The sequence below is a fragment of the Motacilla alba genome, chromosome 11 (genome assembly GCF_015832195.1).
Source record: "Motacilla alba alba isolate MOTALB_02 chromosome 11, Motacilla_alba_V1.0_pri, whole genome shotgun sequence".
NCBI classification, from domain to species: Eukaryota; Metazoa; Chordata; class Aves; order Passeriformes; family Motacillidae; genus Motacilla; species Motacilla alba.
The window spans coordinates 14798183-14825992 of NC_052026.1; the positions used below are offsets into that span (position 1 = coordinate 14798183).

At 51.4% G+C, this 27810-nt stretch overlaps 1 protein-coding gene across 2 annotated transcripts; it reads right to left on the reverse strand.

Annotated features, from left to right (window-relative positions):
* CSNK2A2 (casein kinase 2 alpha 2) lies at positions 1-27387 on the reverse strand. Of its 2 annotated transcripts, XM_038148160.1 has the most exons (12): positions 27029-27387; positions 26708-26819; positions 15819-15920; positions 15047-15097; positions 8819-8878; positions 6728-6811; positions 5751-5861; positions 5435-5536; positions 5021-5121; positions 4156-4304; positions 3875-3968; positions 1-448 (listed from the first exon to the last, which is right to left on the reverse strand). In XM_038148160.1, the coding sequence occupies exons 1-11, from the start codon at positions 27130-27132 to the stop codon at positions 3892-3894; spliced, it is 1053 nt and encodes a 350-aa protein (XP_038004088.1). In that variant the 5' UTR covers positions 27133-27387; the 3' UTR covers positions 1-448; positions 3875-3891. The 2 variants fall into 2 exon arrangements, with proteins under 2 accessions (XP_038004088.1, XP_038004087.1); XM_038148159.1 differs by lacking the exon at positions 1-448 and having other exon boundaries at positions 2458-3968; positions 27029-27200.
* Positions 27388-27810: the final 423 nt, after the last annotated feature.

The following is a 27810-nucleotide window of genomic DNA, read 5'->3' on the forward strand; positions in this document are numbered from 1 at the left end:
CTCCTCCTTGCATGCTTCTTTTAAAACTTTTATTCAACAATATAGAATTCTTTTCATTATAGTATAGAACTGTCCATCACGATACTACATCCCCTGCAACCCCCATGTCCTGGAAGAGACAGGCACAAGCTGTCTAACCACTGTCCATCAGAGGTTGGGGGGGAACAGCCGGAACAGAGGAAGGAACGACTAACCAACAACTGCTTTGCACACCCTTCACATTTCCACGCTTTCTGGGTCAGGAAGAGCTCAACAAGGAAACAGAGGCAGAAGAACCTTTAACACTCGGAGGGAAGGGCTGCGGTCATAGCGAGGCGAGTGCCGTCCAGCCAGGCGTGTGCCCCGCTCTGAGCCCTGCAGTCCGCCCGCCGTTGCTCTACCGCGCCGATGGGACGTTTGATTTGGTTCTCATTCTGCTTATGGAAAATTGGGAGCAACAGCATCGGACCTGAGGAGAGACGGGAGGAGGGAAGTGAGCGTCGCGGGGCACTGCCAGTTCAGCACGGAGCTCCTCCAGCGCCGCGAGGAGGATGGCTGGGCACGCTGCCCCGGATCTGCCACCCCACCCCTAGCCAGGCCCGGGAGCACCCTCCATGGCCCTCTGGATCTGGGGGCAGCAGGGAACCTCAGCCTGCTTTGGAACAGGCGAGAAAGGAAGGCAGAGCTGAGCAAGGCAAGAGAGAGATGCAGTCCAGCAAAGCAGAACTGTCATGGACAGCCAGACACAAGTTCGGACTTTTTTTCCATGAACTGCTGTTTGGAGTTTCCCTCCACTACCACAAACACCTCCCATAATTCCACTAAAAGCACCCATCATGCCCCACACACTTGCAACAGACAAGCTGGCAAAGCTCCCTGCTGCATCCATTTCCTACTGCATCCCTCAGAGGCTGCTGGGACTCAGTTTTGAGCCTTTCCTCTTACAAGGCACTCAGCCAAACCAATGCTCTACCTCTGCTAGAAAGCTGGAGCCAGGCCAGCTGAAAGGCCAGGAACATGCACTAGGACTCTCCTAACTTTCTCCAGGAGAAAGCAGATGAAGATGCATTTTCCCCCGTTCTCATAACTTCCGAGGAACAAAGCACTGTTCCCCAGTTCCTGGCTGTCCTTACAGCCTGAATGCTTTTATAAGGTCCAGAGAGAAGGATTTCCTGCTCCAAGTGCTGGAAGAGCCACTGGCTGCAGAGATAAACTGGTGCAAGCTGCAGTTAAACATCCCCACTGCCCTGGGATCAGGAGACTCCACACCCTCCTCATTCCCAGACTACTCTTGCTCAGCTGCTGTTTCCCTCCAGGATGAATCTGTCACTGCTCGTCCTACCCTAGAGCTGGGGTAGGGATGTGGGGAGATAAGGGGCAGGTTGTTCCAGCCTCTCAGCTTACTGCAACCAGGGAAAGCCATTTCAATCCTGGAAGAGCAACTCTCTTCCTGTGCTTGAGGCTACCAGGAAAGAATTCCGGATGCAGGTTTACAGAACAGACACTTCCCCAAGTACCACCTTGAAATTTCACCATCAGGTTCAGACCCTGTCAAGCATTTATATGCAGCACACTCACACACAGTGGTCAACAGTGTTCACCTACCAAAGTTCCCCCACGCAACCCATTTTTCTTCTCCCCACCTCTTCTGCCTTGCCCCTCCAGAAGCTGGGAATGCCAACAAGAGCTGGAAAACAGACAAGCCTCTCCCATAGCAACTTGGACAGGCCATGAGAAACATCCACTTCTCAATGGAGCAATTCAATAGATATTTAAAATCAGTTCAAAACTTGATATTAAAACCCCAAACCAACCCTGCTGGTACTGGCACAGTGTAAGAGCACAAGAGAACCCCCTGCCCCTCAGGCCGGGCAGTCAGGAGGGTGGGCAGATGGAAGAAGAGGCCTGGGAACACTCACCAATGCCTTCAGCAGCCTCTGCAGGAGAGCAAATGCTAGCAAGGCCTGCAGGATGGCAGCAATCACAGGCTGCTCCTCAGCCCAGACCCCCAGGACAGTCGCCATGTCCCCAGGTGCAAGGAGACAGCTACTCCCTACTCAGCACATCTTTAGACCAAGCCATCCACGCAGGCTGAAAGCAGATGAGCAGGGGGGTACACAGGTGGAGAACCCCGAGTTCCAGCTGTGCAGTGTGACCTGGTCTGACCCACCAGGTAACAGCAGCCAGGTCTGTCCCTCAGGCAGTGCCTGTTTGAGGCCAGTGCAGCACAAGAGCTGAGCCCCACGCTGTGCCCAAACCCTCACACCTCCTCTGCGGCCCCTGGCAGCGGAGACAGTCTGCCCCAGAGAAACTCTCAGGGCTGGCAGCAGGAAGAACTGCAACCAAAGACTGAGTGAGAGATCCCAAAAAAACACAGACAAGAGGGGCTGGAAGAGCCAACCTGCCCTCTTGGAGGAGACAAGGCCTCCAGCTCTCAGGCCTTCTGGCTATCCCATAGATTTGAGACGGCAGACGTTCAGACGTATAGATATTTATTGGTTTCAGTGAATTATACAAATGGATTGACCTGCTGTCGATGCCAATAGAACTTTATTGGAATATGGAATGTAAACAGATGTTTCAAATAGAAACATTGCAACCTTATAAAAAATTAACTATTTCAACAATGCCGCAGAAGGAAATTCTGTGTTTAGGTGCTGGTGGGAAAACACTATCTCCAGCGTCTAGGTTTGAGTGTCACCAGAACCACTTGATGAAGTTACACACAGAACAAGTAGAGGAGGCAACTGTGAATTGTGGGGCTATAAAGCCATCGAGGGATCTGATGAAAGAACCCATAAGACGAACCCCCCACCCCCCAACAGGATCGGCACCCCAGAATTCAACAAATGGCTGACTTTGTTAAAACACTGCGTGGGATCCCAAGGCCTGGATCAGTAGCTGCACAGCCCCCGCCCTGACGCCGCTGTTTGTTGATCCTCCCCCCTCCCTGTGCTCTCCTCCCCGGCCTCCTCTCCACTCCTCCATCCTGCGGTGCTGGATTGAACCGCTCCAGAGCTGTGCTCTGGCACAAGTCTGCGTCTGGCACGAATTCTCATGGGAGCCACGTCATGAGGTACGTGGTTGCACACCTATCACAAGAAATCTTGCAACACTGACTTTCCTGAGCTCGGTGGGAAAGTCTGGATAGTCCCTCCCCTCTCCTGCCACAAGAGCAGCCCTCACATTCACAAGTTTCCAAAGCAGGTCTATTGAGTTTCTTCTCAGAGCGAGCCTTTGTCAAACACACTGGAGGGGGGGATCTCCTCTCCCCAGCAACTCGGATCAGTGCCTTCGTTTTAATGCTCCAAACCAATCCCGAGATGCTGCTGGGTTTGTGGGTTGGTTTTCGTCAAACTCCACCCCCCCCCCCCCAACCACCCCGGCATTCACAATTGAAACTGGAATTCAAGGGCCAAATTCAAGCCCAGAGTGAGCAGTAAAGACTTGGACCTCAAAACAGAGTTGCACCTGCTGACCCCCAGCCTGAATTTGGTTCATTCAGAGTCTACAAGTCAGAAAGGCAAGTTTAGAAAGAGGCATGCTAAGGGCTGATGGTGGAACGACCAATTTGTCCCCACCAGCATGGTGGGGAAGGCTGGACTGAGAAGGAAGAGAAGGATCCAGAGATGTGAACCAGAATCAGTTGTGTGGAGCCCTGGGGATATCACTACATATTTAGCTCTTGCAAGACCATTTGCCCAGGGCTTTGGTACCACAGGGTTAGAGTTACATTAACCACAACCACCAGAGAGGAACTGAGGTTTAAGACCCCCCCCAAGGTTAGATTTCTGCCGAGTATAAAGGGGAGGGAAAGGAGGGGGGGGTCCTTGGTTCTTTTCCCTTCACTGTGTGACCGAAGGTTTTGCTTTTATTTGTAAACATCTTGAATTACCCGTCGTTTTCCAGTCCTCATCGTGCTGTTGTCATGCCACTGGAGAGCACAGCATTTTCTGAGCTGGGCTGGGACTGCTCCTTCACCACTGGATCTGCAGGAGACAGACCAGGCAGGAAAAGGAAACAGTATTTAATAAAGCGGAAGCTCCACCCAGGCAAATCCTTCCAGAGAGACTGCCCTGAAACCCCACAGAGCTGCTAAGGCTTTTGCAGAGTGGGGAGCCAAAATTTGCCCCCACAACTGCATCCCTGCTGGCCCCAGCTACTGCAGAGACTCACAGAAATAGGGGTGATCCATCGCCTCCTTGGCAGTCAGCCTCTGTTGATGGTCATATCGCAGCAGCTTGTCCAGGAGGTCAAGGACTTCAGGACTGACCAGGTGTCTGTTCTCACTGTGGATGAAGTTCTCCCAGCGCTTCCGGGAATGCCTGCACAGGGACAAAGGGACCAGCTGTCACTGCACAGCACTACCCCCATGTCCCTTGGGAATCACCTGCCACCAGCCACTTCTGAGTACAGGTGGCTGTGACAAACAGCCACCCAGCTCTTCCTTGCACAAGTTACTGCCCAGCAAACACCGGCCAAAGGTGGAAAATCCTCTTCTTTAGGTACACAACTGTATGATCTCCTGTGCCAGGAAAGGCACAACATTGCACATTCCCTTCTGTCTACAGGGACTAGACAACACCATGTGGCAGGCAGGGTGGCACTCTTGGGACTAGAACTGGTCTGGCTTGCCAGCCAGCCTCACAGAAGCTGTCCTCACCAATCCCAGCCTCACAGAACCTGTCCTCGCTATTCCATCCATTCCACTTGTCCTTTTCAGAAATCTCAACTGGAAGATTCTGAGCCACTCAGCCCACACTTAACTGCAGTTTCTACATCTCCACGTAATGTGGACATGCAGGAGAGAGAAGAAACAGGGGATGGCACATGAATCATGGGAGACACAAAAGGAAAAAGCCTGCATTTCAGTGACTTCCTGAGATGACACGAGCAGCTGCATGTGAAGCCTGCAAGCAGCACCGTTATCCAGAAGATCGAGCAGGCCTTTGCTGAGAGTGCCTCAAGGGTACAGACATCACTTAATCTCCCTCTCTGTGCTTACAAGAAAAAAAAGGCAGCATTTCATTTCTCCACTTACTGGCCCAGGATGTCATTGAAGTGCGGGTCCAGTTCTATGTGGTACTTCTTGAGATACCCATACAGCTCATCTGTGCCCAGGACCTTTGCGATGCGAACCAGCTGGAACAAAAGGCACGTTCAGAGAGCAGAAGGGCAGCCCACCACTCTTCTGCAGAGGCAGAGCTGCCCAAATCTAAGAGCCCTCCTTCTGGAAACATCCAGACAGAAGGAGTTTCTCCCTTGAAACTTGCTTTCGCAAGATGTGCAGAAAACAAGTTTCCTACACGTGGCAGCCAAATCAGAGATGGCTTAATTAAACACAGCAGCATCCTCCCAGCCTGGCAGCCCCATCCCCAGAGCCTCCCCACTGTACACACAAAGATGAACTGGGGACAAACTTCTCACAAAGTAAGCCAGGTAACAATGTCTTTACTTGGTCATAATTGTCCTGGCCGTGGAAGAAGGGCTCCTTTCGGAAGATCATGCTTGCCAGCATACAGCCTAAACTCCACATGTCTAAGCTGTAGTCATACATCTGAGGGAGAAAAGGAGAAGCTGTCAGAAAAGGCACACTCACCACAGCCTGGTTCCCCACAAGCACAGGCAGCCTCAGCCTTTGCACTTCACAGCCAGCCTCTCTCCAACCCAGGCAATGCCCTGACAGGCAAAACCAGACAACCCAAAGGTGGCTGAAGTGCAGCCTCAAGTGTTATCACTGGATAGACAGCAAGGAGGAGACAGACTCTTACTTGGTAGTCCACAAGGAGCTCTGGTCCTTTGAAGTACCTAGAGGCCACACGGACATTGTATTCCTGAGCTGGATGGTAGAATTCGGCCAGACCCCAGTCTATGAGCCGCAGCTGAGCGTGAAAGAGAGACAGAGTCATCAGCCAGGCAGGAGAAGCCACATTGGCCAAACCTCAATCCCCTGATGCAAGTGTGGAGCCCAGGCTGGAGGGAGGCCCTCTGTGGACAGCAGATGCTCTCAGCAGTTCTCTGATCAGGTTTTTCCCTTTCCCCTAACATCATGTGGTGGGGGAAGGCCCAGCTTAGGCAGCTCCACTGACTTCTGAGTGCAAGCACACTACTACTGCTGGGCAGCTGGCTCCTTACCAGCACCACCAGGTCCTTGAGTACTAGGGAACAGGCAAAAGGCTTATCCCACTGTTTAGAAGGGGTGGGCTGAAGGCAGTGTTGATTTTACTTGGGGACTGAGAGCAGAAAATGGGGTAGGAGAGGCTCAGCACACCCTGCAAGGCAGACCATCCACACAGCTGCAGGGATAGACAACCTCCTTACTAGGGATGGACTCCAGTAAGAGATTCCCTTCCTTATACACCTTTCCCTGCCTGTACAGCCACTGCTGATTAACAGTGAGGGACCTGTGGACCACCAACTAGTTCCTTGACACAAATTCCAGGTCCCTGGGGCAGGCACACACAGCACTCAATGGCATACAAGTACCATGATGGGGTGGGGAAGGCCCCTGTGCTGCCCATTTCCTGTGGTCTAACCAGCACAGCCCAGCAGTGAGGAAGCCATGGACTCCCACTGAGGTGCTTCCCTGTGGGACTTGGACGATCTCCTGATGCTGGTACAGGTGGAGGGGAGCCAGAAAAGAAAGGTTAGAGGGGTATGTGCAGCTGCCAGGGCTATGGGTGCAGAGGCAGCAGAGTTTTCAGTTTCCCTGGAAAACCCCTGCTTGTAAGCCCTGGTGTCACAGTACCTTTTTCTGTTGGTGGTCTATCATGACGTTGTGGGGTTTGACATCCCTGTGCATGATTCCCATGCTGTGACAGTAATCCAGGGCCTGGCAGACACACACACACATTAGACATGGCTGTAACCACAGGCACAGCATTACCAATGTAACAGGCAGTTCTCAGCCAGAAGCAAGAGTTCACAAGAAGTGCCATAACCCTGGCACATGAAATGAGCAGTTTCAGCTCTTATGCTGCACATGATAAAGTGACAAACTGGCAACAAGACTCTATGGACCTTGTGCCTCACTGCAGTCACAGGTGTTCCCTGTGTTCCCTGCACAGTTGTTGAAGAACACAATGCAGAGAGCTGTCCCACCTGGTGACAAGCCCAGTGCTCCAACCTGGGTAGCCCTGTGCTTCCCAGGTCAGGCTCTCTTCCCTAGAAAGGGAATGATTCCTACATGCATGCAGTTTTATGGCCTTCCAGTGAGGCTTTCCACTTGTGTTCCAAAACACACTCAAGTTGGAAAGTCACCTCTGTCCTGCTGATTTAAGCCAAACTGCCCTTAAAAAAGGCAAGTGATAGCACATGAGGGAGAGCAAAGCTGCTTCAAGCTTGTAGGCAGGAGCACATATAAGCTCCCCAGCTCCATGACCTTGCACCAGTTGCCCCCCAGCGCAGCTGTTCCCTTGAGCAAGGGGGTGAGAATGTTGTTTTCTCATCTCCAAGGGGAGGGAGATCCATCCATCAACATCTATCAGATGCTATGGCATCTCCAGCAGCACGGAAAGAGGGTACAGCTTGTAGTCATTCAATATCCAAGACACCAGTGCCAGGGAAGCAACGCTGTCCTTGGGCCTGTGCCACAGTGGGAAGCAAGGAGGCAGCAGCTTCCATGCCAGCAGAGAACAGCCCTGCAGTGACACAGCCCACAGGACGTACAGCAAACAGTGCTCCTGGATCTCCAGTGCAGGAGATCTCTAACAGGTTACACAAACTGCTTCCAGGGATGAAGCTCCTCTAGTGTCTTGGGTTGCCAAGGCTCAAGTATCATCTAAACTTCATTACCCCTCCCATCCTAACCCCAGGCTGCCTCAGGCTCACTCCCAACATCCACAGGAAGGTCCTTCCCTTGCAGACAGGTGGGCAAGCATGGGGCTGAAGAGAAGAAAGCCTCCCCTGAGCCCACTGGATCTGTTTCAGGAAGTCTCCTTCAGTCACCACGTCCTGGAACACAAAGGGCTTTCCTAGCCTGACCCACTGATTTCCAGAAGCATGGGAGCTGCAAAGTGCCAGCCCAGAAGTGCCAAGGCCCTTCTAGGACCTGAGACAGCCAAGCTGCTGCTCCAGCAGGTCAGCCCAGAACAGCCCTGGGATGGGTGAAAGCTGTCAGCTCTCCCTTGTGCCCTGCTGCCTCCCCTGTCCTGCAGCTGGAGACCCCCAAGAGCCAGAGCAGCACATCCCACAGACCTGCCATGGCTCCTGGAGGGAATTTCCATGGGGAAGTGCAAGCTAGGCTAGTTAAGGGGAGGTATTTAGGGCACTCCTCACCTTTCATCAGAGGGGCAAGGAAAGCTTTGGCTGGGAGGTGTCAAAGGAAAATACTGATGTTACATGGAACAGCTGGCATAACTAGTGGCATAATTCACCTTCTGGGGCAGCATTTGAATACTGCAGCAGAGGAAAGCCTGGAGCTGCCAATCCCTCTCTTCTACTCTCCCTAGCATCACAGCTCCCCAGCCCTGCCTCAAGGGCCTTGTCCTGGCTCTGGCTGTTTTTCTGGGAGTTGATTTTTCCTCACAGCAGCCCAATGGTGCAAGAGTCATAGGGAGACCAAGCACAGCTCTACCTGGTGACACAATCACAAACACTTTAGACCTCAGAGAATCACAGACTCTTTAGAGGTGACCAAAGGCCCCCAGTTTGGTTGCAATACCTCACAGCAACAAGCCAGGTAACCCAGTCTCTTCCTAAACCTTCCCAGGTTATGAGACTTGGATTCTGCACTGAACACAAGAGAAGTAACCTCTTAGCAACAGTGCCCCATGAGCCCTGCTACTCCACTCTCGTTCCTGGTCTCCCCATCCAGACTGTCATGTGCAATGCCACTCACCTTAAGCAGCTCATACATATAAAACCGAATATCAAAGTCTGTCAGGATCTGGTACAGTTGCTGAAACAGATTTAGGGAGGGAGGAAAAAAAAAAGAGAGAAAAAATAAATACTCCATATTTGGATTAGTTTAATTTCCTGCACCCCACCTGCTTCCAGTCATTGATCCATTCCAGATTCCCTATGAATGCTACCATTTCTGAGGGCTCTCCTGATCTCAGACCTGCCAGGAAATCCAGAAAGGATATAAGAGCTCCTGTGAAATGCTACTGGCATCATTCAGACTTGTCACAACTTTCCAGCATCAGATGTCTGGCTGTCTGTCCAAGGGGAACAGAGCAAAAGCTCTGGAGGAGGCACCGAAAATTGTGACTTACTTTCTGTTGTCAAGTCACTGTGATGACTTTGTATGTCAGCACTGACAACAGCATTCAAAGAAGGTGGGCTGGGAACACATGGGAAGGTGTCCAGGTGTTCTGAGTGTGACAGGGAGAGGAAAACATCAATCTAAAGGAGCATGGGATTGGGAAGCACAAAGAAGCGAGCCAGCCTTAAAGCCACGGGGCTCTATCCTCTCCTCTATTCCAGGGTAAAGGTTAATGCAACTGAAGAGCACAGGAATGCTTGTGGGACCAAGGAGAGCACAACTCGAGTTGTGAGGAAGAGCTCACTGCCACCACTCTCCTCTCCTGTGTCCTGTAGCAGCTCATGTGGAAGTGACAGAGCTCCAGGGGGCACTTTAACCTGCCCTATGCCACCCGCACCATCACAGGAAAACTCATCTTCCTGCTGCTCCTGCACCAGGTCACAGCTGGCCCAAAATTTGCCTTCTGTTCTCTATCTGTCACTGGCTGTGGAGTCAGCCCAACCTTGTTGAGCTGTCCTCTCTTCCAGGGAAAGCAAGGCAAGATGCCAGGGCAGGACAAGGAAGGACACTCACAGGGCAGCAGTGGGACCAGACCTCTCTGCCCCTTCTTACAAACAAGGATCATCTCACAGCTCAGACAAATCACCAATTGCATCAGCACTGGAGCCCGCTGTCCATCACAGGCACCACTTGGCAGCTTCAGGAAAAATCCCAGAGCAAGGGATTGAAATTCACATTCCAAAGAAGCAGCTCTGGCCCTGGATCCCCTCCAGGCCCATGCTGAGATCCTCAGGTTCCTGCCTTACTGAGGGCCATCTGCAAACAGCCCCTGCCCAGCCCCAAAATCAAAAACCATTTGACAACATACAAGTGTCACTTACACACACAGAGCTTTAACAGCCTCCAGGACACAACTGCATTGTATTCTCATGAGCTGGGATGATCCTAACGCTTTGGAGCAACCCAGTGAAGCAGACAAGTGAGCAGGGAGCAAAAAAGACATAGCCACAAGCTACAGAGCCATAGCAGGGATGGATTTCCTGACTTGTGCACAACTGATGCAGGACACAGGGCCAGCAGAGGACAGCTGAGTCCTTCCAGGTCTGTTTAAATGGCCTCCTAGGTTACAAACACTGTAAGAAATGTGTAAAACTTGTCTTTCTGGCATTCACTGCCCTGTTCAACTTCACCTGGCAACATCAATGCAGCTGAGGAAGGAGAAGGGCAGGAAAGGCAGTGGATTACAAGACTAGGCCTCATTTTCCCTATTCCCTGGCTCTCTGCCTCTTGCTGTCTGTAAGTGGGAAGGGGATAGAAGGGAGGTCACCACTGTCTTTCTCCTCAGACCTGCAATGCTGTTGCTTCTCTGGCTCATGGCCCTTGGCACTGGGCCATCATAAGCCCAAACACTGTTGGGCAAACAGCATTCAACAGATTTCCCTAGGAGAGCTGCCTGTGAAACCCAGCCCCTCTGACCTCCGTCAGTGCCAAGGCCAGCAGTGTGGCCAGCAGTGCCCAGCTCTGCTCACCACGGGGAACAGTCCCTGCAGGAGCCTGCTCAGCCCTGCAGGCAGCCAGTGAACACAGACAGCTCTGAAGGACAGAGCCAAGGTTTCCACTGCAAGTGGGTCCTGCCCAGGCAGCTGCCTCAAGCAGGCTTTGACAGTGGGCTCCAAATCCCCTTTGCCCAGCCTAGCAGGGCAGGACAGACACAACCTTTGCACACATGCCCCATGCTCTGTTCTTACAGCTGTCTCTGTGGAGTAGGATTATCAGAAACATCACTGTGGGGATCACTCAGACCCAGCTCAAACATCTGCCCAGCACTCAGGATCCCACGAGAGAGACCTGGGCTGGTCTCCTTTCTCCATACAGAGCACTAGGAAAGGCCACACCACCCACAGGCAGCCACCACCTCTCTCCAGCTTTCGGCACACATCACAGAACCAATCACAAACCACTCCTGTTCGTGCCTGAGCAGGCAGAGACACACTTTCCCCAGCATGGGGCTGACAGGAGTTAAATGCTTATTCCTCTCCCTTGAGTGAGCAACACAGCTGGCTACGTGCAGGAAGCAGCATCTGCAGAGCAACAGGGTGGCTGTGAGGAGACACACTGCTTTGGGGTGCAGGGCAGCAGCAGCAACAACAGGAAAAAAAAAAGGGAAAAAGTTCTCACAGCATCCAGTCTTGGCAGTCACACAAGGGAGGAGAATCTTTTCTACTTCTGCATTGCTTATGCAGGGCAACAACCATTTTTTGAAACAAACCCTGGATGTACAAGGATAAACCCATACACACATTTCACTCACAGCAACTGGGCCTGAAAAGTCACCAAAATGCAGGTGAAGTGGAAGACTTGACTCCAAAGCCTACTGTACCCACAACTCCAGCAGGCTGAACATCCTGAAGCAACCCTCCATTGCTCACCTTTCTTACCCATCTCATCTTCAGCTCCAAACCTGCTAGAGCAAACCCAACCAAGAACTGCTCCTTGAGACCTGTCTCTGTCTCCATTTGCCTCTTTGGGGCAATGAAAGGCACAGTACCAGGTAACTTACAAAATACGTGACAGCTGACAATGGCTGAAGTGCAGGCATCTCATTTCTAGTTTGAAACCAATTAGCAAAAGACATTTAATTTAGCTGATGGTTCCTCAGTTGCATGTGGCTCTGCAGTGCAGCTTTCATTTAAGGCAAATTGCTGTGGGGAGCTTGAATCCTCTCAGATGACAAGTAATGCAGCAGGTCTGAGAAGAAACACTAACCCTGCACACAGGCTGCTGTCCTCACACAGCAGAATACAGATCCAGCCTGGCTCCAGCTCATCCTCCTGGCAAGTGCTGTCACTTCCAGAAGGGACCAGACAGGTAATTTAAGAAAATGTAATCAGCTCTGGGGAGGTATCACCTAAGTCTGCTGTTTATACCATCATTTAAGAATAGTGAAATAAAAGCTTGTGCTTCTGATCTGGGATCATCCACAGCTTGGATCCCACAGAACTGCAGCTTCTGTCCAGGCACAGAGTGCTGAGGAAACCCAGCAGCCACTTCCATGGGTGCACTGGCATGAACAGTGTTCTGCCATTTGAACAGGCAAAGGGGTCTAAGTACTAGCACCAAAGCAGAAAATAATAATGCTGGAAGAAAGGAACTTCCAGAAAGGAGACAACTGAGCAGACATCCAAGTTTGTGAGCAATTACTGCCAACAGGACAGAGAAAAATGAAAGCCTGTGGAGTGGTCAGCAACCAACTGGTGCCTGCAAAACATGTCACCAGGAGCTAAAACCTCCCAGCCTTCCTCACAGGAGGAAGGTCAGCCAGGACTGCCAACACTGCAGCAGCATTTCCCCTGCAGAGCTGCCAGCAGGCTGGGAGTCACGGCCCTCAGCCACACAAGCTGCCCTGGGAACCCCTCACACACCCTGAAGGTGATTTGCCAGTGGCATGCTGGCTCTCATCAGTGCTGCTGAATCCAGATGCCAACACAGAGATGGGCACATCAGCAACAGCCACATCCAAACAAAGAGAAGAGGTCCTTGTCACCTGGATTAGCTCCTGTGGCACTTAACTCCAGCAGAACTTGGCTGCCCAGGGAGATAAGGACTATGGAGCAGGGGGACAATGACTGGGTGCTCATGTGGAGGTACAGAGCAAGCTGAGACCACCACAAGTGGTCTCACATACTCTGTACTCTCTGCTTGGCAGTTCAGAGCAAGGGAAGAGACATCTTGAGAGTTTCTATGTAGAAGAAGACACCCACAGGCACCCTCAGTAGAAGCAGCTCTATAATCTGCAATTAGTTGCAGCCCCAAGAACCTACTCAAACAGGCAGACAGCTCATGGGAGTGGAGCATCAAACAACCCACACACCCCATACACAGCTAGGGAAATTCAGGTTACAAATAAGCTCTGAAGACAAGAAGCCACACTGCATGCCCCGGGGACACACTTGCATTCCCAAGACAAGTTATTCCAGCCTTGTACCAATCAGCATCAAAAGCACCAATACTTTCTGTCTTGGACTCGTACAGCTGTGAATCTGGACTTCCCCAAGGAGCAAGGCTTTCTCCCAGGAGCCTACAAAAGTCTGCTGCAAGCTCATGTAGTTGTTTCTAATGCAACAGCCAGAGCTGAGCACTGTCACTGTGCAGTGGCCAGTCCAATGCTCCTCACTGCTGCAGCAGTGCCCAGCCTGGCTCTCCATGTGGCCAGGATGGCCAAAGGACCATGGACTCCAAGACCAGCATTTTAAGAGTCCCTGCTGGCCACCAGCCCCAAGGTACTGCTGAACACTCCACTTCATGGACACATGTCAGTTTCTGGGGGATATCCTTGAGGATAATTTTTTCCTCTAAGGACACGTCCAAATGTCCGAATGTGGTGTAATCACATTTTGACTTGGAGACACACAAAGCAATCCTCAGTAAGGTGTAGCAATGCCTGAGCAATGTAGCTTATCTCAAGACACATATTAAAATTAAAAATCAATGAAATAATTAAAAGGTCTCTAAATAGAAAGTTTAAAACTTCTAGGACCAGCATAACAAGGAGGCTCTGGGTCACAGAAGCATAGGGGCACATTCCCAACACACAAGGCACTGGCACAGCCCAGCTGATGTCAACAAAGCCCAGGCAAACCAAACCTGCTTTAATTAGCCCTGAAAGGTCACCACAGAGCACTCCTCTCATGGCTGTTTACTTGATGGAGGCAACACTCCTCTCCCCACCCAGAGCTGTCAGGGCAGATGCTGCTGCAAGTTGCTGTAATTGTGGCTCCTGCAGTGTATCTCTACATGAGATTAAACAGCACTCAGACCTTCACTGCAGCATAGCTGCAGCTCTGGCTACATACACACATCCCACCTGGCAGCATCCAGCTCACCAGGCCTACCCCAGAGGGACACAAACTACCTGTGCTGTCCCTCAGCATGCAGGGCTGCAGGAGCTGGTCTGTGAGCCAGCTGCCTCCTTTATAACCAACACCAGCCCAAGATCCTTCTCTGGGTGTTTGGTACATCTGCTTCCTACGAAACCTGTACCTACACAATGACCTGGGACAGAAAGGAAGAAAAAAACACCATCCCATAACACGGAATGAAAGAGATCCCTGAATGGAGCAGGAGGGATGACTGCTGGCTTTCTAATGGCAACTGCACAATTAATTCTCCACCACTGAATTAGTGATTTAGGGTAAAGGCTCACATGGGGGAAGCAAAGATACCATTAAGATAGGTGTGGCTGCTAATTATAGCTCCCTTTTGTCTAGAAGTATTTTGGAAGCAAAGGCAGTTGTAGCTGCACTCTGACACAAGGACCCTCATTTTGGGAACAGTAATATCCCTTGGAGCCCCCAGACATCTGAAGAGCCAGGGAATATGCTGCAGCCTCAGACAAGAAAAAAAAGCTCTTAAGATGTATTCAAGAATGTTCAGTTCCCCCTATCAGGCCCACTAGCAGTGGGAGATGAGCTCTCCAGCCCCTGCCACCCCACAGTTCCCAAGGCTGAAGGATTCCAGAATAATTCAGTGTCACCAGCTCCATCAACTGCACTGCTGTAAACAGAGCACTACAGCTCAGGGATTGACTCGGGCTGAATAGATAGCACAGCAGTGATTACTAAATTGAGAGGGGAGCAAGAATATCTAACCTGTTGATCTTACTCCTCAGAGTTGGGACATTCAGCACACAAACCTTTTATGCCTTTTCATCTAGAGCCCATTAACAGGTTTCTGATTTACATGGACAAAGAAGTGAAGCCAACAATTGTGAAAACTCCTCCCACAGCTCTTGAGGATTATAAGAAAATCACAGCATTTTACAGAAATGGGAACTTCCCTTCTCTACACTCAAGACAAACTCACCTTAAAATCTGTGTTATTGATGTACTCAAACACCAGAGCAGGGGTCTTTGACTGCAAGAGAGAAAAAGTCATGGTTTAAAATACACACTTGACCTTTCTTTGGCTCCAAGAGACCTGAGAAAGCCTTTGCTTCCTGCCCAGCCCTCACTAGGGACAGCAGGGTGGGAGCAGGACATGGAAAGTGCAGCCCTGCTCACATCCCACACTCTGAGCACCAACTTGGCATTTTGGCCAGCGCTGCTCCCCCCCTCGTCATGGAAGGCAAAATGTGGGCACACACTGGGCAAGGCAAAATGTGTCACCAGGAGCTAAGGCCTCCCAGCCTTCCTCCCAGGAGAGAGGTCAGCCAGGACTGCCAACACTGCAGCAGGATTTCCTCTCCAGGGCTGCCAGCAGGCCGGGAGTCACAGCCCTCAGCCAGCTGCCAGTCACAGAAAATGGGGTAACTGTGGCAGTGCAGACCATGACATGACCACTGGTCACTGGGTAGGACAGCAACCAGAAGGATTAAAGTGCTTAATATCCAGTTGCCCTGGCTGGTACTTAGGTGACAGATGCCAGACAGAAGGTTACAGGCTCAACTTTCTTGCAGAAAATTTGTAGGACTTCAAAACTTTTCCCCATCAGCTGGGGCAACTCACAAAGGACACAGAAGGGGTGTTGAAGAGTCTAGGGAACATGGAAAGGAAGAGGAGCCCACCAAACCAACCAGCCTGTGCCTCCAGCTGGTGGGAAGGCAATCCCAGCACACCTCCCCAACACAGGCACCTACCACTGGATCCTTGACAGTGTCAATCAGATTAATGATGTTGGTGCCACCACGGAGATTCTCCAGAATCTTAACCTCGCGTTTTATCTTCTTTTTCTTCACTGGCTTAAATAGACAAAAGAAATTAGAAGTGAGAGTCCTTTCAGAAATTAACACTGATTTCTGCCACTGATTTTGACTGGAACACATCACCTCCCCTCCTCTCTCTGCTCCCACCCTCACATGGGAACAGTTTTAGCACCAAAGAGGAGACAGACACTTTGCATGAGCTAGGATTTCCCTCTCATCCATGAAACACTTCCACGCATCAGGGGGACAATCAAACTCCAGACAAACAGAACCATGACTCCAGTAACTGTGGTTAAAAGTGCCTTGGACTGCTATGTGGTAGCCTCAGCATGCTGATTCATGTTGTGCACTCAGAGTCACAGGACAAGCATGGTGGACCTACCTCTGCTTTTGTTTAGCAGCACTAATCAATCTTTCCCTTTTCAAACTGTTTCCCAATGAGTACTTGAATCCCATGAAACAATAACCTGAGAGTCTCCAACACCAAGATTACTTGTAAACTCAGACACTGCTGTGCCTCACTTGCAACCACCTCAAATGCACAGAGCCAACTGCACTGCATGTCACTGCATCCACAACCATGATTATTTTTAAAGCCTAAAGACATTTTAAACAGTTTTGACTCCTCCTCTAATCTGCTCAGTCTCAGGAGCCCTCTTTGCAAAGTAAGCTTTCCTCTGGACATCCCCCTGTGGAGAGTGACAAAGAACAGCTGCTCCCAAGGCAGAGGCTCAGTGCTTGGGCTGGCTTTTACACTCTGCTGATCCAGTGGTTCACTTCAATGCAAATGATCGTTTCTGTAACTCATCCACTCCCAGCACAGCCCTAGCTCCGTGCCTGCTGGAAATGAAAGGCAGTTTAGAGCAGATAAGAGGTGAGACTTTTTAATGAGCCTTGGCAATTGACCAGTGTGGGCAGCACCAGCTGCAAGTCACCAAGTCTATTAGTCCTTCATTCCATAGCTGGAACATCCCCTCCTGCCCCACCAGTACCACTAAAAAGAACTGCAGAGACATCTTGCAGGGACTGCTAAAGCCCTTTGCTAGTAGAGCCCCATCTCTGAGGCTGCTGATGAAAGCACTCCCCTCCAGACTTCTAGCTTTCTAAAACATTCATCATCTGGCACTGAATCTGGTGTGTGTGGAGGGGTGTGATGAGGAATGGCAAAGGTATGAGGCACCTTCCCAAAGTAACACACATTGGCAGATGTCTGTGTGAAGGACAGGGAGCCACAGGAGCTCAATAGCCCATGCTCACGACCTCACCTCTGCCACAGCCTCCCACTTCTATGACGACCACAGAATGCTGATGGTACAACTCATACTCCCCTTACAGGCAAATCCAAGGCAGTCCCTGTTTTCGGACCCCTGGCAGAAATGCATGAGCAGACAGGAGAAGGAACAGAAGGTTTTATATAGTGGGAAAATATGGCATTTATGTAAGTGATAAAATATGCTGTATTTCCAGGCTCTTCAGGTGGCTGAAACCTTCAGATTCGAATCCTGCTCTTCTCCTCTTGCAAGTTAAAAGGCATGAGCTAGACTTTAAAGCCAAAAGATGAGAATCTCAGCCTGAAGCAAAGTGCCAAAAATAACACCAATGCCAGCACAGGGAGCGTCAGCACCTCATAAAGCCACTGTGGAAAATGGCAGCAAGGCCACTGCAGCTGTCAGAGCTGGAGCGATGCTGGGCAGGGCTTGCTGGGAAGAGTGGGCGACCAACAGCCCTAGGGCAGGACCCAGAGAATGCTGGAGCTCCTGGGAGAATCAGCCAGAGCAGGGGCATGTAAACCAGCAAGAGTGAGGGCTGCATCTTGGAACCTGAGAGGAGGATGCTTCATTAGGAACTAATTTAATTTATGTCAGCATGGAGACGGACACCGCCCTTGTGTCACCCACATGCACAGATCTTACCAGAAGGCCAAGATGGAATTAGAGGATGTAATTTGGTTACTCTGCTTGTCCAGTGAGGCAGATGCACACACAAGCTGTTTTCCAAGGAACTTCAAAGAGGAATTGAGGCACTGATATCCTGAAGGTGCTCCCTGAATGGCCTGGCTATGACAGATATGCCTTCCAGCCTCTCTGCTGCAACACTTGCACCTGACTGGGAGCTGAAAGTCCCTGAACACAGCCAAGAGAACCCAAAGCCCACTCTGAAACACCTTTTCCTTTGTACTGTAGTTATTTCAGGGGCCTTTTGCATCAGCTAGGGGAGGATATCCCTCTATCTCTCCAAGATTCCCTTCTCTCCTTTCATAGCAACCACTGCTCCCACTGGGGCAGAAGTTGTTGTCTTCCAGTCACTTCTACATGTTTCCTTCACCTTTTGCAGGATGGGAAAATGATGCTCTACGTTATCTCCATCAGAAATCTACCCTTACCCACCACACACTAAAACACTAGAGCAGACAAAATCAGTGACTTTTAGAAAAAAGGAGAGGAAAAAGTTGGCCTGAAATGCCTGCAGATAATCACCACCAGCAGCATCTCTAATATCACCAAGGGAAGACTGGTTCACTCAGGTGAACACTGTCTCAGCAAGAGGGAGAGTTGAAAGCCACTTGCTGTTTGCACTTTTTCCTGCTAAGCTGCAGGACTGCAGAGCTCTGGCCAGGCTGGTCACACATCCCCACATCAGCTGTGAGCTGGGACGAGGCCCCACAAGCGTCCAGGCAGGGCTGGGGCTGGGAAGCCCTGCATCCTCAGACGCTCTTCCCCGCACGCAGCCAGGCTCGGAGTGGGGTTTTACACCACTAAATAAACAAGGATGAGGCAAAAGAAATGCCAAGGGCTGAAGTCATTTCAGAGGAAAAGCTATTGCCTAGGAGTGTCCTCAGAGAGAGCAATGGGGGGGAGCAGTTTCCCCATTTCAGTGGTGACTGCTGGCCTGCACCCCATCCCCCAAGCTTTCACCTACCCACAGGTCCCACGCCACTGCTCCAGCCACAGCTGCAAACACCGTGTGCTATCCAAGGGCACATCACTGGGGCTCCTTTTTTGCCCAATAACCGATTCCAAGCCCAAGCTCTTGCATCTGGCAAGTCAAACACCTTGGTGCAAACCACTCCAACACATGGCCAGCACTGCCCTGGGGGTAACTGTTCAAACCAGAGAAACTTTGCTGACTTCCCTCATGTCCCAGAGCCCAGTACAGCTGAAACTACAGGCTGGCAGCAGCATATCAGCCACGCACCAGGATTAAGTCTGGGTTGCTACAACTGTCTCTCAGAGTCACCCGATCTGTCTCTCCAAGGATGTTGACTCCAAACACACATGGATTAAATGTGAACTGAAGCTATTATGGCCTCCAACCATCTGCCTCTCCCAGCAGGGACAGCTTCTAAAACACCAGCCCTTGCAGCCAGAGTATTTTTAACAATACTCATTTAAGGCTATTTTATTAAACCAAGCTATGAACAGCAGCATTTCAGGTTGTGCTTCCTACACAGGCCAGTCCTCCTGCACTGGGAGGGGGACTTCCAGCAGAGGAAAGGAGCAGGCACCTCAACAAAATTAACTGCTCCTGAGTTTGATCTGCCTGTGTTTGCAAGGCAATGTTTTACACAGGTACAGCCTCCAACTCCATCTGTTCTCACGCCAGAGGTATTTCAAAGCTTTCCTCCATGCTGGGATTCTCCAGTGACCAGTATAGGTCAAAGCCCTTCCCTCTGAAAGGGGCTCCAACACAGTCCCTTGGCTCTGTGCAAACACCTACTTCTGTGAAATCTGTACAAACTTGACAGCTTGGAGACTTCTGTCGCATTTGGTTGAAATTGGCCAACCAGTGCAAAAACTACTGGGGGGAGGAGGGGGAGAAAGGCTGACAGACAGCAGGATTGCGTAAGACTCGTTTCCATAGGAAACCAGGCTAAAAGACATGTCTCAGTTTAACCGTGTCTACTCTGGGAGGGGTTTAATTACTTCAACTGCATCAGTACCCTTAGAACAACATTACTGTCTAGCACAAGCCAGTTTTCCAGTTTCCCAGAAAATTGCTTCCTTCCTCAGGCAAACTGGAAGTGAGTTGGCTGTGGATTGTGGAGACAAAACATGCAGCTCCCAGCTGTCCACTATGCTGAGTGCCCACAGCAGAGGGACAAGATGCCCTCCAGCCACAGGAGGATGGTCTCTGTCCTCAGCCACCTATCCTTTGCTGGCTGCAGGCTTCCCACCCTACCAGCCAAATGGATAAAGATGCTTCAATTCACTTGAAAGTCAGGCAGAAGAGGCAGTGACAGCAACCAGAGCTATCCCAACTCTCTTTGCTCAAAGACTGGGGAGCATCATGCAAAGCTATCCCTCTGCAGAGAAAAATGTCACACAATAAGCTGTGCAGTCAGGTAGATCCAGAAGGAAACACCTTTTTGTGACCAAGAGAACAGATCCTGGGTCATTTTCCACAGGATCATGTAAACTTGTAAGCAGGGAAGGAGTCCAGCTGCAGCAAACACCAGCTGGGAGAATTAACATTGTTTGCTAAAATAAACCTTTAAATAAAAGACTGCAACCATCACTTCCTGTCTTGAAGGAATAAATGGCCGCCTGGTTAAACATCTTTTTTGCTTGGTTTCTAAAGCAAAGGGAGTACACTGTTCTGTCAGATGCTCCAGTTCCAGCCTTCCCCAGCAACCTGGGAAGGCATTGCTTGAATTCAAACAAAGAGAGAAATCAGATTTGTTATCCAAAGTTTTCTATGCATTTTCTCACTGTGAAAGAAAAGCAGTGACCAGGAAGGCATGTGAAATACAAGTTAAGTCCAAAGCATAAAAATCATTTTACATTAGCCCAGAGCAGGCAGTGCACACATGCTGCCAGCTGAGGAGCACACGTGCTGCTCTGAAGGAATCCCAGAAGGTGCTGGGTTTTGCCCAGCAGGTGCTCTGAAACAAAACTGGGGTTAGCACAGCAGGAAAGAAGGTTTAGCAGTCAAAAGATATAAATCCATGAGAAACTAAAGTAATGTATTTGATCACCCCATTAAAAAAAAAAATCAATTCTTTGCTCACCAAGCCTGAATAGCCTGGAAATACAACGCTGCTTCCAGTGAACAAGCAGGGAGATGTGAACACACAATGTCCAGGACCAGCAAAAGGCTCGAGCAGCATCCCTGTCACAGGCTTTGAACATTTAAAAGCTGGCACTGGAAGCTCATTTGTCTCTAGCAAGTATTATCAAAAGGATCACAATAATCGGCCTATAAAGCCCGACACCAATTGCTCAATAGGAAAATTGGCTTCAGAGCAGCTCTGCTTATTTTGCCAGACATCAGCTGGGAAACCAAATAATCGTATTCCAAAGAGCTACAAAATCGAGGAGCCCACTTATGTTAACATTCTGTTGGTTGTTTGCATTTTACCACTTCCATTGTGGAAATTCAAACTTTTGTGAGCTGCTCTTGAATTTTAGAATAGAGGGGGGAAAAACATACCTTGAAAGTATGAAAGTACTATTGCTTTTTCAGTTAAATAAAATATACTTAAGTTTGGTAGAATATTCCAGCATATATTCTGAAGGCAGTTTCATTCTTTCCTTCAGAATCCTTTTCATTCCAACATGGCACACCCCAAAACAACCCTCCTGGGGCTTCAGAACCACCCATGATACATCAAGAATTCTGCAGTCAACTAAAAAGGAGACATGTGAGGACCAAGCCCTGATCCCCCCCACCACCATTCCATGGGATGGGAATCATTCCTTCAGGCCCCTGTGGACAGACACAAGGCTGTATCTCACCCGTCTCCACGTGGGAGCTGCAGCTTTGCAGCTCATCAGTTCCTTGGTGTTATACCACCACCACCACCACGAGAGTCACCAGCTGCATCTCCAGGCCGCTGCAAGGCACCCAGTACTGTCCCACTTGGTCTCAGCTCACACAAGGCTGGACTCCAGCAGCCAACTCTGCCAAGCTCATTGTGGGCAACCGGTGTTTGAAAGACAAGAGCTGTGTACCCATCTCTCTTGCAAAAGGGCTCATTTCAAGACTGCCAGAGGAGGAAGTGGGCCAGGGGGAGCTGATTCAGTGCATGCAAATGCAGGAGGAGCAAGAGACACAGAGTTACCAGGAGCAGGCATTGAACGGCTTTGGTGGAAGGTCACTGATGCAGTCAAAAGCTCCAGCCTGAGGGACCAACAGCATCCAATCCTATTTCCCTGTGCAATCCCTTCTGCACACCAGCGTGAGAGTCATTTCAGCCCCCTCTAGAACAAGCTGATGTACGTGGGCTCTAAAGCTTGTAGAGACAGAAGAAAACTTGGCAGAGCCACCATCCCAACTTGGTTCTCTAGTTACTAGAGTGATAACTCGAGTTCAACACTGGCAGGATCTTCCAAGAGTGCTGGGTATAAGGAGCAGCTCCGGAGGGTTCACACAGCCCAAATGGGGGAACAGGGGAAAGACAAAGCCAAACAAGCAAGAATGCACTTGTGAAACCATGTACATGGTTGAAATTTCCAGTGCATGGACTCAGCACAGAGGGACAAAAGCCACCAAGGGAGAAAAAGGCTATTTCATCACTGCTGCAGGACCTCCATCTCACTGGTCCCTCTCCTTGCATCTGCATTCTTCCCTTACCTCCACCCATGTTGTGCCTATGCAGGTTAACCACACTAGGAGGCAAAACAGCCTCTTTTTGATGGGTTTAATGCTTTGCAGGCAAGTAGAGCATACATGGACACACGGGTGCATCACAAAAGCAGGATGACTCCTGATTCCTGTAGAGACCTGCCAACAGTGATGCTGTAATCTCCACCCCCATGGAGGGGGTGCAGTAGGGATGGAGGCAGTACAGGAGACTGGGAGGTGAAGGACACACCTGTACAGGTGGTACAGCCAACACTCAGCACCAGCACTAACTGCAGGTCACTCGTTATAACAGCATCATTCTCACTGCATGGTATACCTGTAGCAGTTACAAGCAATGTGGAAAGCCAGCCTTTGGCTTTTGGAGTGGCAACTTGCAACACTGTTCACATCCTCCAAGAATACTGTTACCCCAGAACAGAGGATTCACTTTAAAGGCACGCTGGGAGACATTTTGGAGCTGCATTAGCAGAAAAACAAAATGACAAGTTCATCAAAGAGACAGCACAGACTGACCTCAGTGGTCCATCAAAAACTTCTGTGTGGTAAGATATGGAAGAGGAGAGCTGTGCTTCAGATACCTGCACTGCATGTAGACAACACAGGACTCACTGGCAACAAGAATGTCTTAAACTTCCTTTGTACATGCTGAGGAATGTCAGGCCTCATCCTGGGAGTCAAACCTTAGCATCAGATTTAAGCACGACATGAAAACACGTACAGAACACTTTCACACACTCCCCCTTCCTGGTGTGGGCTGCCCCAAGGCAGGCAGGAAGCAGGGCCACAGCTGTACCCAGGCCAGCCAGATCCAAAAGCAGACAGGAACCTCCAACACCAGCGAGGGACTGTGGAGCAGAGCTGCTGGCTGACTCCATGCCCTACTAACCTGAGGGGTAGGAAGGTCAGTACAGTGCAGAGTCCCCACACTTCAGAACCTTCTCACTCTTTGCTCCCTGAATACACTGAAAAGGGGTGTGAGCTGCCCTCTGCCTCACTGCTCAAGATAAAAGCTTCCGGAGGATGCTGGGCAGGGGGTGTCTTGTGTGGCAAACCAGGATCCTGCCCCACTGCTTTGCACACACCATCCTACACAGTGCATCCCGATGTCCTGCTGCAGTGGAGTGAGAAGCAACCTGCTCGCTTCATTTGCCTTTTTTAAAAAGAGCTGCAGAATTTTCCCAGGAAAAGTGACATTAAGAGCACCATATTTGTAAGGCACTTGATCCAGAAAATGGTAATGTCTAAGTCATTTGCATGATCTTAATTCTCTTCCTTTGCTGATACATGTTATGACCACATCTAATAACATTCCATTTTCCTGCAGGATTATGCCTGGTCCTGCACTTAGGGTAGCAGAACTGAGAGGAAATGCTGGGTACTGGCCAGGGAAACAGGATGCCTTGCTTTATGGAAGCCCAAAAGGCTGAGAGCACCCAGGTACCAACCACAGCTCTCAGCTCCCTGGCCTTGTCCAAAGCTGAAGTCTTCATGGAGCACTTACAGACAAACCAGGCAAGTGGCTGCCCTAAGAGGAAGAGCAGTTATCACCCTCCTGCAGCCCTAAACCAGGACCTATGCTCTAGTCTCAGCTTTGTTGAGGCTAAGGGACTTGCCCAAAGTCACACAGGAAATCTCTGTGGCTCAGTTCTGCATCAAAGGGTGATAAAATTTCCTGACCTCTGTGGAGGATGGTACAAGATGTTCAGGTAGTCCAACACCAAAGCAGGAGAAGTACTTGCTATGTGCCAGCTTGAGCTCAGTAAGGACAAGCTGTTTCAAAGAGCAAAGGCTAGGAAGACACACCAGTGACTTCCCATGAAGCTAAGATATCAAGACAGTGACTCTTGCTAAAACTCACTGTAACACCTAACATCGACTGTACTCTCAAAAAATGTTAAAGAGAAAGGAGCAACTGTGCTAAACAGCTGCATCCACTGCCCAACCATGGTACTTCCCTTTGACCCATCCTGCATCACACAAAAACCTGAAGACTTCTGGTTGCATTTCTCATCTCACAGAATCCAAATTTTTCCTCAGTTAGGAGGAACACAGACACCCAGCCCCTTTGCTAAGGCTCCCCTGTAGATACATGCAATTATGTTTGCAATTAAGTTTTGAGTCTAGTTACAGGAAACCAGAGGCACTTTCCACAGATCAGAGTGATGCTATTGCCACACTTCACAGGTTTTCATAATGTACACAACGTGGTGCTCTGAAACTCTCTTTTCACTGACCCACTTTCCACTGAGGAGAAAGTTCATCTTTATTTATCTGGACCTTCTGCTTTTCCTTGCTCACTCACAGGAATGCTGTCTGCATGTTAATGCAAGTGTGGAGAGCCAGAGGAACCAGTGGCAACACCATCCACTTCGTATCTGGGACAATCCAGTCTCCTGCTTGCAGGGCATTAAGGCAACACATTCAGGCCCCAAGGAGAAGGAGCACCCAGCTGCCCTCAGATGACTCTTGCCAGCTGACTCACCGTCCAAGGCTGACAGGCTCCCCAGACGTGACAGAGTTCAGCTGCCCCAGGCAGAGCAGCATGGCTCCAGGGGAGGCTCTTTGGGCTGGGAAGAGGCAAGGAGCAGGGCTTCGGATGACTTTCCCTGCAGCCTCCTCTCAGCCTCGTGGTGCCTTTCTATGCGGGACAAGACCTGGGATCTCAATAAACCACAGCAGTCCCAAAGAGGCCATCAAGGGCTCCAGAGCAGCATGCACATGTGTGCAGTTTCCCCAGGCCAGCCACAAGGCACCCTGCTGTAAAATCCAGCTCTGCACTTGCCACTTGTGACTACTGTCTCACAGCAAAAACTTCTGCATTCATCTGCTTTAAAAAGACAAAACACCAAACCGCAGAAAGCATCCAAAGAGGGGGAGCATGCCAGAGGAACCTGGCTCGGCAAGGACATGTGAACCTCACCACCCTGCCCTGACGTCAGGCTCAGCCACAGAGGCTCTCCCAAACAGCTCACCTGGCCACCTCCTTGCCCACAGCCAAAGCTGGGGTTTGTGTGCCTCCTCCCAGAGGCAGATGGGAGATCATACCTTTCCCAGGAGTGCTGGCTGGACAAACTATGACAAGTTCTTTGGGAAGGCAGATGCCAAGGAAGCAGGCACAGTGAGAGAGTGGGAATGTCAGCAGAGACAGTCAGACACGCTGTCTGAGTGGATCTAGTGAATGCCTTAAGGCTACAGCCCTACAGAGATGCATGTCCTGGAAAGCTGCTCTTCTCAGTGGCGGCATGGGCGGCAAGCTCAGACCCCCCTGCACACTGTGGAGGAACGTGTGCCCAAATTCTTAGGACACCCATGGTCAGACACTGGCTCCCACGTGCTCTTGGGGAACAAGTGACAAGTGTTGCTGGTCCAACAAGTGACAGCCACAAGTGTCAGCCAAGCCAGAACCAAACATACTGCAACTCTAACCTTTCATCTCTGTCTTAACTCCCCTGCCTGCCCTGAGATCACCAACACAGAGTGTGGCTAGGACAGTTAGCACAGCTCGCTGCGAGCTGTTGCTTCAGTGTCAAACACGGTGAGACATGCCCTGCAGTGTAAAACACGTGCACAGCCATCCCAAACTACAACCTCCCAGTGCTGCACAAAGGTCCCCACAGCCCAACCCCACCAGGGTCAACACATCAGCACACAGGTCACCAACACTGCCAAACTTTGGTAGGTCTCCTTGAGCCCCTCAAGTTTCCATAGTGTTTGTAGTCTTGCTGTGAAGAAGTTCTTTCCCACATCAGATCCTCTAAAGGACTGAATATAAAATATTGGTGCTTTTTTAACCGCTGAGCATCCCACAGCCTGGCTCTGAAAAGGCCACATGCCGGCTGTCTAGAGATTAACAGAAGGATTCCCCCCTCCAGGCTTCACATTCCTGTTGAAATGGCAGTCCCTGGGCTGTTTTAGACAGGCATTGCCAGATACGATTTGCCAAACACAGGCAGAACACGCAACGCTGTTCAAATGTCAGGACTCAGAGCTCTCCCCCACCAGAGGAACTCTCAGCCCTGAGCTACGCTGGACAAGGAGGGGTGGAGACATCTAAACATCACTACAGCACGCAAGACACCAAATCCGTTCCAAACACACCATCCCAATGTCCTTAACGAGAAAACAGGAGTTTTGGGGTGAAGAAAGAAATCCAACAGTTCTTTGGCCCTGCCAACCCAGCTCCTCTCTCTCTCGCTCCCAGCCACCACAAACCACTACATCATCAACGGGATACTCACCTTGAGGATCTTCACGACGACCCTCTCGTTGTTGGTGATGTTGATGGCCTCAAAGACCTCGCTGTACTTCCCTCGGCCGAGCTTTCGAACCAGCTGGTAGTCGTCCTGGTTGCTGCGGGCACCAAGAGGAGAGAGGCGGTGGTGGGGGAAGAGTGGATAACGAACAGGGCAGCAGGCCGGGGAGCGGGGTCCCCTCCCGGCCTCTCCCCCTCCGCAGCCCCCCGGGGACAGCCCAGCACGGGAGCGGGGGATCAGGAAACCCTCCCCACGGGCTGAGGCCCTCCCGCGGCAGGGAGGGCGGGTCCCCGCACGGCGCTTTACCCCCAGCTCGGGACGTGCGCCTCGTAGTCCCAGTACTCGCGGCTCCTCAGGCTGTTCACCTCCGCGTACACCCGCGCCCGGCTGCCGGCGGCCGGGCCGGGCATGGCGGCGCCGGGCGGCGGCTGCAGCAGGAGGAGGAGGAGGGCGCGGGGCCGGCGCGGGAGGCCGGCGAGGCGGGGCGCGGCGCGCAGGAGGGCGGCGGCGGCGGGCGGCAGGGCCAGGCCGGAGCGGGGCCGCGGCGGGGCGGGGCCGGCCCGGGGGCGGCGGGCGCGGGGCCCGCGGAGCTGCCGAGGCCCGGGCCCGGTGCCGGCGGCTGCAGGCGGGGCCGCCCCGAGCGCCGCGCAGCCAACCCGGAAACGCCGCCGCCGCCGCCGCGCCCGCCCAGCGCCGCGCAGCGCCCCCCGGCGGCGTGGAGGTCCGGCCCCTCGGCTGCTCCCGCCATCGCGCCCGCCCCTCAGGCGCCGGGTCCCGCCGCGCGAAGCGCGCGTCGCCTGTCACCTGTCCCGTGTCGCCGCCCCGCCACACCCTGACACCCCTCTGCAGCCGCGTCACCCGCCCAGCCTCATCCTGCCGGCACCGTCGCAGCCTGTCACACGCCCTGACGCCCTCGCCGCTCCCTCACACCGCTGCAGACATTGTCACCTCTGCCACCCTCAGGACCCCACCTCAGCCTGGTCACAGCCCTGTTACACTGTCGCCCCATCGCCACCTCCAGTCACGCTCCCTCGTTATTCCTGTCACCCCATCACGTCTTGCCAGCCCCAAGGTGAGACCTGGGGTGA

Coding starts and splice junctions, on each gene's coding strand:
- CSNK2A2 (XM_038148160.1), bottom strand. CDS start 27,132: ATGCCCGGCCCGGCCGCCGGCAGCCGGGCGCGGGTGTACGCGGAGGTG. Junction 26,820..27,028: donor GCGCACGTCCCGAGCTGGGG/GTAAAGCGCCGT, acceptor TGGTGCCCGCAG/CAACCAGGACGACTACCAGC. Junction 5,862..6,727: donor TAGACCACCAACAGAAAAAG/GTACTGTGACAC, acceptor TTTCACGCTCAG/CTGCGGCTCATAGACTGGGG.